This window comes from Balaenoptera borealis (genome assembly GCF_965194805.1).
Source record: "Balaenoptera borealis genome assembly, chromosome: 7".
Classification (NCBI taxonomy): domain Eukaryota; kingdom Metazoa; phylum Chordata; class Mammalia; order Artiodactyla; family Balaenopteridae; genus Balaenoptera; species Balaenoptera borealis.
Window position 1 is genome coordinate 70,499,966 of NC_138864.1, and position 12,708 is coordinate 70,512,673.

Sequence of the window (12,708 nt, forward strand, 5' to 3'; positions counted from 1 at the left end):
GGGTGGTCTGCCCTGGGTCAGGAGCATAAGCCATGTTCAAGCAAGGCAAGATGATGACTTGGCAGGGGAAGAAGGAATCATTCAAGAGAATTCAGGCATGAATAGGTGGCTGGTCCAGAAAACCATGAAGGTATCTCCAAACCCTGAGATCCTACAATTCTACATACTGATAGGTCTCATGGACAAAATTATTAACTCATGTGAGAAACAAACACCCAAAAAACAAAATGAAAAACAAAAACCAATCTCCTCCCCACCCAATACAGCAGAACACGGTTAGCCTATCTTATAATGGTAACTGGACTGAAATGGAAAGGCAAACCCCAGCTATTTAAAAAACTATTAGAAGATGAAACAAAAATACAATCTCTGGTTCCAAATATTAAGCGAGTATGGATGCAGAACTCTGGATCAGTAGTTAAGATTGGCTAATACAATGTCTCTGTTGCTAAAACAAAGTTAAATTAATTGTGAAAATCTCCATGAGCCCACACAGATTCTGTTCACAGGACCCGCCCACTCTCCCCGACATTTTTCTTTGTATGTGTGTGTAGTGTGTGTGTGTGTATACTTTGCGGCTAAAGGAGCACATTTGCTTTGATTGTGGAGCTCTTTCCAGACATTAAAAGCCACAATTCTAGTTCTTATACCTAGAAAATGCCAAAATGTGTTCCTTTCTAGGGGAATGAAATACTGTGCCCCCTTTAAGGGCAAGCCCTTAGAAGCCCATCAATTGTTGTTTGAAAACTTCTGGCTCTATTTTTGTAGAATCTTCGTCCCGTATTTTCTGAAAGGCTCTTGGATGAACATTCTTCTAGTGACAATGTTAACACAGCTGAATGCTTTTATTTGTGCTGCAGGTAGCACACATGCTAACAGACATCATTAAATGAATTTTGTTCCCACACAGAAGTTCTTTTCCAGAAGCTGTTTGCCGGCTGCCCAGCTGTGGGATCAGAGGGTGGGATATTTCTGATTTTAGACATAAGGAAGGGGACAGTAGGAGCCGGGCTTTTAGTGATGGAGCCTTTGGGGGCCCTGGGATAACTGTTACACATCTCATGCCAGAGAACACAGTGTGCGACATCACTGTTCACACAGAGCCCCTACCAAGATTAAAAACCACATATACAGCAAAATACTTCACTAAAATGTAGACCAAGAGTACTTTCCTTTAGAAATAGTACATGCAGGGGGAAAAGCTGAGTAAGCCCAAGGGAAAACCTGTGCATAAGCTGCTTATCTGTTATTCTTAGCAAGGTGAGGGGATCCTGGCCACACTTTGTGGACTCTAAGGACATTTTGGTCTTTCTCTGCATCATGCTCTGGAATTATTTTTTCCATTTTTTTTTTTTTTCATGCTGCCTCTGTAACACAACCTCTTTACATAGTTTATCTCAGGAAATGACAATTGGCTGTCGAATCCCATACAAATTGATTGGATATGACAGCTTAAAGGAATAAATATACTGCAGAGAAGAAAAGCTTTTACTTAGACTCTTGTATTTTCAATCTTTTTTACTCCTTCTTAATTTTATTATTTCAATTAGATCATTTAAAAAAATCAACACATCACATACCAACCTCCCCTAAGAGCAATCATAAGATTTGATGATTTTTCTGATACACAGGCTAGGGTTTCAAATTTGCATTATTTTATCTACTGAATTAACTATGAATTCTAAACCAAACTAATGCTGCCATGTGTTTTTAAACATCTCTAATCCAAACCATCTGGAGAGGCATGGTTTTGCAAAGGCATCCCTTCCAGGACACTCTGTGGATTTTGTCACTGCTTGAGGTTTTGGCAAACCATCAACATTACTATAATTCTCTTTTATAAAATATAGCTTTTGACTAGGATTTTAGAGTCTTGGGTGTGTGCGTTTAGACACTTTTTGCTCTTGTCCCTTTCTCTTTTCAGAAGACCATACTTAAAACAAACTTATTTTAAAGAAATAAAGGTTTTTGTTGTATAAGGAATAAATTTAACTTCAACTATTCAACATAATGCTACACAACGTTATCAAGAAGAACACACCTTATTGTACATAGATGCTGGAAATACTTTTTAAAACAAGTCAAAAGGAGAAAACTTATCAACTTTAGAGAACAGCAACTACAAAAAGTATAAATATAAAATGATTATGGCAACAATGATTTGTAGCATGTAACAAACTCAATGCATTTACGAGAAGATTACAATTAAAAACTGACTAAGCTAAATCTTTCGCCTAAGAAAAGCAACATCTTGTTTAATTCTTTGGCTACTAATGAACACATCATTTAAAAATTATAAATCAGGGACTTCCCTGGTGGTGCAGTGGTTAAGAATCCGCCTGCCAATACAGGGGACACGGGTTCGAGCCCTGGTCCAGGAAGATCCCACATGCCGCGGAGCAACTAAGCCCATGTGCCACAACTACTGAGCCTGCGCTCTAGAGCCTGCGAGCCACAACTACTGAGCTCATGTGCCACAATTACTGAAGCCTGTGCGCCTACAGCCTGTGCTCCGCAACAAGAGAAGCCACCGCAATGAGAAGCCCACGCACCACAACAAAGAGTAGCCCCCGCTCGCCGCAACTAGAGAAAGCCCGCACGCAGCAACGAAGACCCAACGCAGGCAAAATAAATAAATTTATTAAAAAAAAATTATAAATCAGATGTAAGCATGCTAAAAGCAAAGGGTGGACCACTTGTCACAACAAAGGTTAAAAAAACTTTCCCCGGAAGTAAGGATGATGATTCTCCTTCCACAAATTCTGATAATAATGCTTTCAAATAATTTCAAAAGTTAAAGAATGAAAAGATCAGCTTTTTTGCTGAGCCACTGTCTGAAATAAATTAGACACAGACACAAAGTAGAAGGTTTTGGTCAAGTTTATAAAGGGGAAAAATGTCTATTCATTAGAAATAGATGGCCTGAAGTCCAGAGTGAGTCTGTGCCTAGAATGTAAAGACGCCAAAGCAATGCACAGGCACTCACTCAGAGGTGGTCGCATCCTAGAACACTCCTGGCAGATGCTAACATGATCTGTGGTACCACGACAGTCCACTCCTGGCTTCTGTTTCCTTTCCTGGAATGGGATCCTCCACACTCACACCTCTGAGGGACAGGGCTGCCTTTCTGAGACTTCTCTTTCCTTTTAGACCACCTGGTATAATTTAAACCTGCTTCTGCCTAAAATGTTGTAGGATAAAGGAAAAGCACAATCTGAGATTTCAGAGGATGGAAGATGGAAGCCCCACCTGGGGGGCCCGGATCCAAGTCTTTAGGAGAGATTAGCTCTTAACAGAGATGCTAATCTAGTCTTAGCTGAAAGTAGAACATTGGTCAGCCCCATCTTCCTGACTCTTGCTTCAGGGTCTACAGAGTGAGTCCAGCGTGGCAAATGGCCAGCGAGTCTATACAGAATTCAGTGCAGCCATATGAGCTATGTTAGAGACCAGTGGGTTCCGTTATGAAGCCTGTGCCTGAGGCAATCAATCAGTGTAAGTAATTAAGCCACGGAAGCAAACGCATCTGTACCCAGTACACGGTGGAAGCAGAAAAGCAAGGATACTACTTCAGCCATGTGTACCAATACAACAGTACCAGTTATCAAAATACTGAGATTATTTTGTACTTGTTAGAAAAATGCTTTTCCACATATCCTCCCAGTGAGTGCTCTTCGGCTGCCGGTCACCCTGTACCCTCCCTCCTGCACCCTTCAGTCATGACCTCCCCCATTCAGCCACTAAAGATGGGATGCTTGACACAAAGGGGGCCCTAATCCATGCTGCCTGGACAATGCCATACAGATTGTTCCATATTTTGAATTACAGTCTGCATAGTAGATAACTGTAGCTGACAATTACTGGTTACTTACTCTGTGCCTGACACTGAATGCTTTATACGTATTCATTTATTTGACACTCGTGTATGACCTGCCCAAAGTTACACAGCTTCTAAGTGGTGGGACCCAAATTACAATCCCAGGCTGTATGGCCCTCTAGCCCACTCTTATCCACTGTGTGCTTAACTGCCTCCTAGGACTCAGCAAATATCTCATCATCATTTAGTCATGACACAAAAGTTTGATTGGGAAGATAGAACTTTGGAATTGCCTCAGGTTTCCTCTTCACTTGTCATTTACGTATTAAAAAGCACACATAGGGATCTAACCAATGAGAGAGGAGCTGGCCAGGTGATGGCAACTAGGGCATGGCAGGGATGGGGGCAAACTGAAGAGTTCTTGGGGAGAGGGGACAGCCTCTTCTCAGCTCTAGCCTATTGTTGCTGTGAAGACCTGGCCATAGTGGGTACCCCATAAATGTCTGTTGAATGAATGAATCTAAGTTAGGTGAAATTTCTTTGCAAAGTACTCAAGCAAGGAAAATAAGAATACCAAAGTTTAAGCTTCCTTCCATGGGATGGACTAAAATGCAGTAATAGGGAAACAACCAAATGTAAAGAGAATACTTTTATCTTTTCAAAGTATGTTCACCTATTGCTACGCAAGGAATTATGTTCCCCTAACCCCCAATGCGGTGGTATTTGGAGATGGGGCCTTTGGGAGGTAAATAGGTTTAGATGAGGTCATGAGGGTGAAGCCCCTGTGATGGTATTAAGACATCAGAAGAGCTCACTCTCTGTCTTCATGTGAGGACATACCTAAAAGGCAGTAGTCTGTAAGCCAGGGAGAGAGAGTCCTTACCAGAAACCAAAATGGCTGGCACCTTGATCTTGAACTTACCAGCTCCAGAACTGTGAGAAAATTATTTTCTGTTGTTTAGGCCACCCAGTCTATGATATTCTGTTATGGCAGCCTGAGCAGACGAATACACCTATATTATCTCTTTTATCCTCACAATAATCCTAAGAGGTAAGGAGAACCCCATTGGTATTCAACCCAGACCCCTGAAAACACCCATTTCCCTTAGACCAAGCTCTTGTGACCTCAGTGAATGGCCAGGTAGCAGGGTGGTGAGGACAAGGGGAGTGACAGGCCGGAAACCTCGCTCCTGCTGTTGTCTGGAGCTCAATGCACAGCACCAATAATTACTGGGCAATTCCTTGATGAAGCACAACCACAGAAAGCCCAGTTCAGACCGTTTCAGCACAGGGCATGGCAAGAGGAGGGAAGGGCATTTAGGGAACTGAATAAAATCTTCAGTGTTGGGTTCTGTGCCTCCAACTTCTTTGCACATTAATGGGGCGGACCAAACGCTCTTAAGTCTTAGGTAGCTTTGTAATAATGTTAAACTCCAGCTTGAATTTAAAAACAATGTGTTCAAAGGTGGACTCTCATGGCACCCCCTGCATCTAACAGCTCACTTGGTCACGTGTCAGGTACACAGCTCCCTCACTGCTATTTCCAGATGAGGACCCGTCTCTGATACAATCTCTTGGCTATAATCCTGCTGCTAACTCTAATCTCCCTAGATGTATCCCAATGATCAGTTTTGCTTCTCCTTAATTTTTGGAGAAGATTCTAGAAAGCAGGCAGGTAAAGAATGAGAGCTGGCAAGGCAGTTTCTCTGCTTCCAGCTTCCTGGGCCAAAACAGAAAAAGAAGTTCCTGCTGTTTGGTTTAATAAGAATCAGTGTCTAGCTCAAGCCTCGCTCGTCGGACCAGTCATACTCAATCGGCATAAAAAAAAAGTGTTTCCGAGTGTCTGCGTTTCATTTCAGCATGTACGTGTAAACTCCCTTTTCTTTTTTCCTAAAGACACAAAATAGCCCTGCTGTGCTGCTGTTCTTGTCTGATCCATATAATCTGCATCTTTTATGTAAGAGTCCATCCTGCAGTCCACCCAGCACTGCCTTTGAAAACTAGGTCTTACATTACTGAGCACGTCCTTGTCTGTGAAGTTTGTTCTCCAATTACTAAGCACCTATTCTGTGCCCTCACTTTGTCATCCCAGGAACTCATATTGAATACATAACCCTAGTTGTCAAACAACTTTCCATTCATTCATCCCTTCTCTTTTCTGACCTCTACTGAGTAACCACTCCTTGCCACATTGAAGAGAAAAGCTTAGAAAAAAAAAACAAAATCAGTCAGGCCATAAGGAAGTTACCTGTCCTTTCATTAAAAAAGAATCCTCAAGTTAAATTCTAACACTTCTCTGGTCATAATATACCTTGGAAAATTCATTTAATTTATATCTTTGTGTCCATAGCTGTTTTGTTCATTTAGATTATAGCCCACAGTCTGAGCCGGGGGAGGAACAAAAATTGATGGGAGAAGAAATCAAGTTTATTGCAATAAACCTCACAGTTCCACCAGAGACCAGGGGAAGTCTTCTCTCCACGACATGACAGCAACGCCTCAACAACTGTCCCAGGGTCACTCAGCAGTGTGGTCAGCTAGGAACAGAGGTGCCAGTCCTGCCTTTCTGTCCACTCCCCTCACCAGCAGCCCACATTCTCTCCTGTGTTCCCATCACTCCTCACAGCGAGGGTGGGGATGACGAGGTCAGCAGGAACCTCACACAAAACCGATCACTGGACGGCTACAGCTGTAGCTTCAGTCTCACCTGTAACCTTTATAGAATCTTAATGAGAAGCGCAGCCACACATGGGGGGGGGGGAAGTCAGCTGAGGATTTTAAACACTGGCACAAATGAGGTTACTCGGTATTAACCCCACTTCACATCCTGCTTTCCCCCGAAATCAGGAGAGCTTCAGGTCTGTGTCAGTTTCAGGTCATTGTCAGATAATCCTCAAAAAGAGAATGCCAAGAACAAAGAAACCAAATCAGGAAAAAAAATAAAAGTAAAAATAAAAACCTCTGACCAAGCCAAGCCTCTAAATATAGCTTTTCCACTTACCTCAATGCAGATAATTCTAAGATATATATTTCTGATTCTATTCATTGCATTTAAAAGAGAAAGACCACACCAGGGTAAGCAATGCAGGGTGGTCAGACACATAATCTAATGACAGTGTGTGGAAGCCACTACAGAAGACAGCAGGAGCGCTGCCAGATGGTGCGGTGGGGCCGAGTGGCTGATTTCTATGCAGAGTTGCCGATGTCGTCCAAGTACGGATGGCTCTCATTGAAATGAAAATAGAAAATGCAGGACCAGAGCCCACACTAAACATTCAGTTTAGTAAAGACAGAAAACTGCCCACGAAAGTGGAAGGTACTTGGCCTTGCTATTCTCAGTAGAGAGAAAGGAGCCTTCCTCCTGCAATCTTTCTACCATTAGGCTAAAAGCCTGTCAGTCTTTGCAAAGGAACACGGAACTGATATCTGCGTCTTGTGCATTTGTTTTCTAGTGCCTGAAACGATGCTTTTCTGAGCCACAGGATTTGTTTGCAACTATACACTTGCGAAAATATGAAGAATCAAGAGGTCAGCAAGAAATGGCTAGCTAACGTGATTATTCCAAAATGATAAAAGTACAATCCTCATAAGGCACCCGGAGCTCCTCCTCACCCCCCGTCCTCTTTCTTACTAAGCAAACTAATTTTGAAATTATTGGAACATCATAGGAGAATGTGGAAGCACATTCATTCTACCCAATTTCAGTGAGATAATGTCTGGAAAGGACCAAATGTAGGAAATAAGCTTTACCAATGAACAGAAAGGATATAAGAAGAAAAGTGATAGGTCAGTGAGCGGCGGTTTTGGTTTTTCTCATGTGTATTTTAATTCTGCGGGCTCTCCAAATTCCCCCCTGCACTACCATGGTCAGTGCATGGTAACCAAACTGCCCTTACTACTTTTTCCCTCCACCTCACCTCCATCCACTAAGTCACCTACACCTTCCCTGGCTGCCTAAGTTACCCCTGCTTTGGTCTCCCAACAGCTCAGTCATACTCACTATCACGGCACTTTTGTTTTCTTTTGGCAGCCACTGATGTTTACCTGGCAGTGATCCGAACTTCACGGAGATCAACTACAGCAAGGTGTGTCATTATCCCAAAAGAAATGGCACTGTCCAATGCACGTTGTGTCGTGTTCAATAGGGTCTTGAGTCCACTCCTGGAAAAACAACTCCGGATCTTCTGACCACCACAGAAGCAGATCCCACCAATAAGTGAGCTCAAGGAAATAAGTGTGTGTGGGAGGAGGGGTGGGGCGTGGAGGTCTCCACCTCCTCCAGGTGAGGTGAAGTGGGAAGGGGCAGGGAGTTGGTAGGAAATTTCTCAAATAGGGTCAGGCGGGAGGGCATCAGAGTAACAAAGGCAAAAAACGCCACTCTAGTTTGGGCCAAAGGGGAAAAAGGAATGATGGGCATACTTCCAAATAAAGAAGCCAAATAGTTTCATCACCTATCTTCATCTCTGTCTATCACCTTTCTTCATCTCTCCTCTACATTCCAGTGGTTTTCAACTATTGCTGCATCTTCAACTCACTTGGGAGCTTTTAAAAATGACCAGACTGTGGCCCAGACTAATTAAATCAGAATCTCTGGATGAAACGCAGGCATCAGTAGTAGGTCTTAAAGTCACCCAGCTGATTGCAATGATCAAGTAAGATGGAAAACACATCTCTGTTCCATTTTTCTCTCTATTCACTTCTCCCCAGACCCCCATGCCACATACCTGCGTGGTGTTAACTGGCTGAATTCCTGACTAGTGCAGCAGGAGGCAATACACAGGCTTCAGAGTAAATATGAGCTGACTTCAATCCTGGCTTTGCCATTTACAGGCACCTGCCCGGGTTCATGGCCTCTCTGAGCCACAGTTTCTCATCTGGGGAGTAATGGGAGCTTACCACAATGAATGTAGATTCTTAAAACATGTTAATATCTTTTTTATTTTCAGAGATCAATGTCACAGAGACATTCCCCATGTCCTCAAATTATTGTTTTTTTCTCACCTCTTAGGAAAGCTCCCACTCAAGGTCTAATAATTTCAAAGTTGATCACTCTAGGTATATTTGCTTATTAGCCCAAAGTGATCTGAAATCAGTAGGACTTTAGCAGCTGTGAAAGGTATTAGTTTCCTGGATTGCTCTGAGGTGAAATTCAGGTATGATGGTTAATTTTATGTGTCAACTTGGCTAGGCTATAGTACCTAGTTTTTTGGTCAAATACAAGTCTAAATGTTGGTGTGAAGGTATTTAGATGTGATTAACATTTAAATCACTAGACTGTTCTTTTGCACATGTCACTTAACCCCAAAGTTTAAAAGTATTAAAATTTTCCCCTTTCTCAGTAAGAATGCTAGTAGAGTTTAGAACCCCCAGCTGCTTCTGGTCACCAGATGAAGTGAAGATAATAGTAGGAATCTGGGGAATACAGAGATAGTTTAGTCAGCATCTTTTGGTAGGATAGTCAGAGTACTTCTGACTTGAAAAAAAAAAAAAATCAAGGGTATATCTTCTAAAACACATATATTGGAGCATTTAAGGGGGCAACTAAAAATAAGGTTAAATGCCTTTTGGTGAAGCTTTTAGTAAATGATCCCAAAGGTACCAGGAGGTGAAAGAAAGAATGCTCCTTTCAGTCAATACTGGTATTAACCACTGTGTGATAAAACAGATAATTTGAAAATTCCAGTTAATTCCAAAGACTTTTGGAATTTGCCTCTTCACTCAGCATTATTAGTTCCTACTGACCTGTTACTGTGCAATGTTGTGAATATTAAGCACGCTATCAAATTGTTATTATCACAGGCTACCTTTCGTCAGTTAATATAATAAAATATTTAAATTAGGATAAACATTAAGTACTTCGACCAAAACAATATAGTGTCACTTCTTAAATTTAAAAAAATTCAATATATGCTTCATACAATATCAAAATAGCTTAAATGGCACTGTTTTTCAAAAAATGTGCTTCTGCTTATCCCATAATCCTTTTAGTATTTTCTTGGTAATTCAGCAAAACTCTTTAAACTGAATAAAATTAGGATTTTGTGCTTCTATGTTTACAGAAAGAGCATATCAGACTGACAAATTTGATAATCTAAAAAAAAAAGAAAGAAAAAACTGTTCTTATTTCAAAGGTTCAAAAAATAAAGGTTATTTACTATGCAGACCAGGACTTCTTGTTTTTAAGATAGCAAATTAGAAAAACATGGTAAGAGTTAGAGGTTACTCAATCAGGTTGAAGCTGGGATTTCTACTCCAGCAGCTCTTGTTCCCCAAATTATATCTGATAATGTTCTAAAGTCTAAACATATTTTAGTTTAAAAAGATACTCAGCTCTTAGATATAAAATGGCACTAAGCTTCCAAATATCAACAGGTTTACCCACCTTCTTCAACTAATGTATTTGTTTTCAGAGTAATCTGCCACTCAGTACCTCTGAATCGTAGTATTTGAGGAATTGAAACTTTGAGCTAAACTGTTCGTTTGCATTTTCCTGTGCGTAATCACAGGAGAGGGGCATTAATAAAGGGGTTGGTGTACTGGCCACTACCAAGGCCTATTATTTCAGCAGAGTCATGGCAACAGGGCAAAGCCGAGTGTGTGCAACTGTGACATAATTTCAGCCTGTATTGTGTTGAATGGAAGAGAAGACCAATGTGTCAGCAGATACAAGCAGTAAAATATCCCAGACTAGTTGCAAACTGGAAACAGTATCTATATTTCTCAACAAGTCAAGAAAGATAGTGATAAACCTTACCCTAAACTGGCTACAAAAGTATTATTACCTCTAAAGCAAGATGGCACCCGTAAACTTAAAATTGGCGAAATCCCATTGAACTGCATTTCAGAGAGAGGAGGGAACTTGAAATGGTACTGCTCTGAGGGTGTCCACAAGGGTGGGCAAGCATATGTTCCTGCTAAGCAGAGGAAGTGGTACACCCAGATTTCTTCCTAAGTGCGAGGTCTTTATAAACTCATCCTCATGGGGGCTGTTTTAAATGGAAAGAAAATGACACACAGTCCCCAACCAGGCTTCCGAACTGTTTGGAGAGGGTTGCCACTTTTCCCAGACATTAGGTTACTGTGGGGGAATTTTCCAAAATTGTCAACAATTCCATTTTTAAACTCGGTTCTTCTTCTCCACATAAAATAGGTGCGAGGCAGCATGAACTATATTTGGTCTAGTAGGAGATGTAAGTTTTTTTTACATTGCTGACTCCTACCTGACAGTGGAAGACGTATTCTGGTGTGGTTTTCTTAAACTTCATGTTCCAAACCAAGGCCACTCCATCTGGTTCATGGGGAGCATCTTCGTTGTTGTTGTAGGAAGCGACCATCAGCTCAGGGTACTGGATGGAAGAGGTCACAAGGATGGCTTATGCCAAGATGACAACACAAGGAAAACATTCTTATTCCAACAGACACATGCTCTATTACATACTTTAAATGGCACTTTCTTTTTAAGTTGTGGCATACTTAATACCAACTTCACGTCTCAACCCACTGCAATCTGGTTTCTACTCCCAACAAACGTTCCACGTGTGCTGCCATAGTCACCAATGACTACTAAACTGCATGCACTGCTGGATCTCTCTGGGTTATATGACATTTGGGCTACTCCCTCCTTTCTCCTATGTTGGCTTCCATGACATCTTTCTCTCCTGATCTTCTTCCAAACCATTCTTTTCAGTCCCTACGGTTTCTTCTATTACCTATATTCCAAGGGGGGCTGTTTTCTGCCCTTATTTGTCTCTCTCGACACACTGTCCCTGGGTAAACTCATCAATAGCTTTAATGAGCATTAATATATTGACAATGTTCAAATCCTTATCTCTAGGCTTGATTTCTCTCTGAGGTGCAGATTTTACAGCTACTGGGGATTTCTCAAGGCTGTCCATAGACACGTCAGATGCAATGCATAGGAAAGCGAGCTTGTTGCCTTCTACAAAAACCTACTGCTCTTTCAACATTCCCTCTTCCAACATTCATCCCTTTAGTGCTTTGCACTGACATTACCTAGCTGTCCAGGCCAGACACTCCACGTTCATTTTTACTCCTCCCTCTTTCTCATCTTCATATACTGTGTTTCACTACTTCCTCAATACCATTCAAATGCATGTTTTCTTTCTATGCTTAAGATCAGAGGGCTCCTAAATGACTTTCTTGTCTGGATGAAGACAACAGTTTTTTAAACGGCTTCCTGCTTGCAGACTTGCCATGCTCTACCCTCACCGACTCCACTCTTCATCCTTTGTCAATATGATTTTACAAAACATACATTTGGCTAAGTCACTCCTCTGCTTAAAATACTTTAACGGCTCATCATTACTTTCAAGATAAAATCCAGGTCATATAGGATCCTTCATGATCTGTTACTTTCTACTTTCTCTGCTTAATCTCCTACAACCTTCCCTCCCTCCTCCCAACCCCACCCTATGACCCAGCCTCATTGGGCTAGTTCTGAGGTTCATAGGTACAGCCTCTGTACCATGAGTCTGATACTCACTCTCATTGGAATGCCTCTTCTGTGTTGGTTACATCATTAACTTATTCGTTAAGACGCGATGCAGGCATCAAGTCCTCCAGACAATCCTATCTAACTATCCACCACCCCTCCTTGCCTCTCATCAGCTCCCTTAGCATTATGTGTGTCCCCCTATGTGTGTGTCCTGGCCTATGTCTATTACTAGATTGTAAGCTCTTTGAGTATAGGGACTTGTTTTTATTGACCTCTGAATCCAGAGTATAGTAAGTCCTAGCACAATAAACTTGTGCCAAAATCTGTTGAATTACAAATGCTCTTTCTTACTGTCAGTAACCCTGTGCTCAGTGGCAAGACCTTATCTTTAATCTTGTTGTTAAATAACACCAACAATTAAAAGCTCAAGTAAAAGAAA

At 41.6% G+C, this 12,708-nt stretch overlaps 1 protein-coding gene across 4 annotated transcripts in view; it reads right to left on the bottom strand.

The window, feature by feature from the left end:
- Positions 1-12,708, bottom strand: part of DYNC1I1 (dynein cytoplasmic 1 intermediate chain 1) — a 336,617-nt gene that overhangs the window by 109,480 nt on the left and 214,429 nt on the right. For all 4 annotated transcript variants that reach the window (XM_082398343.1, XM_082398344.1, XM_082398342.1 and 1 more), the window contains one exon: positions 11,035-11,160. In XM_082398343.1, coding sequence (XP_082254469.1) covers positions 11,035-11,160 — 126 coding nt within the window. The remainder of the gene's footprint in view (positions 1-11,034; positions 11,161-12,708) is intronic.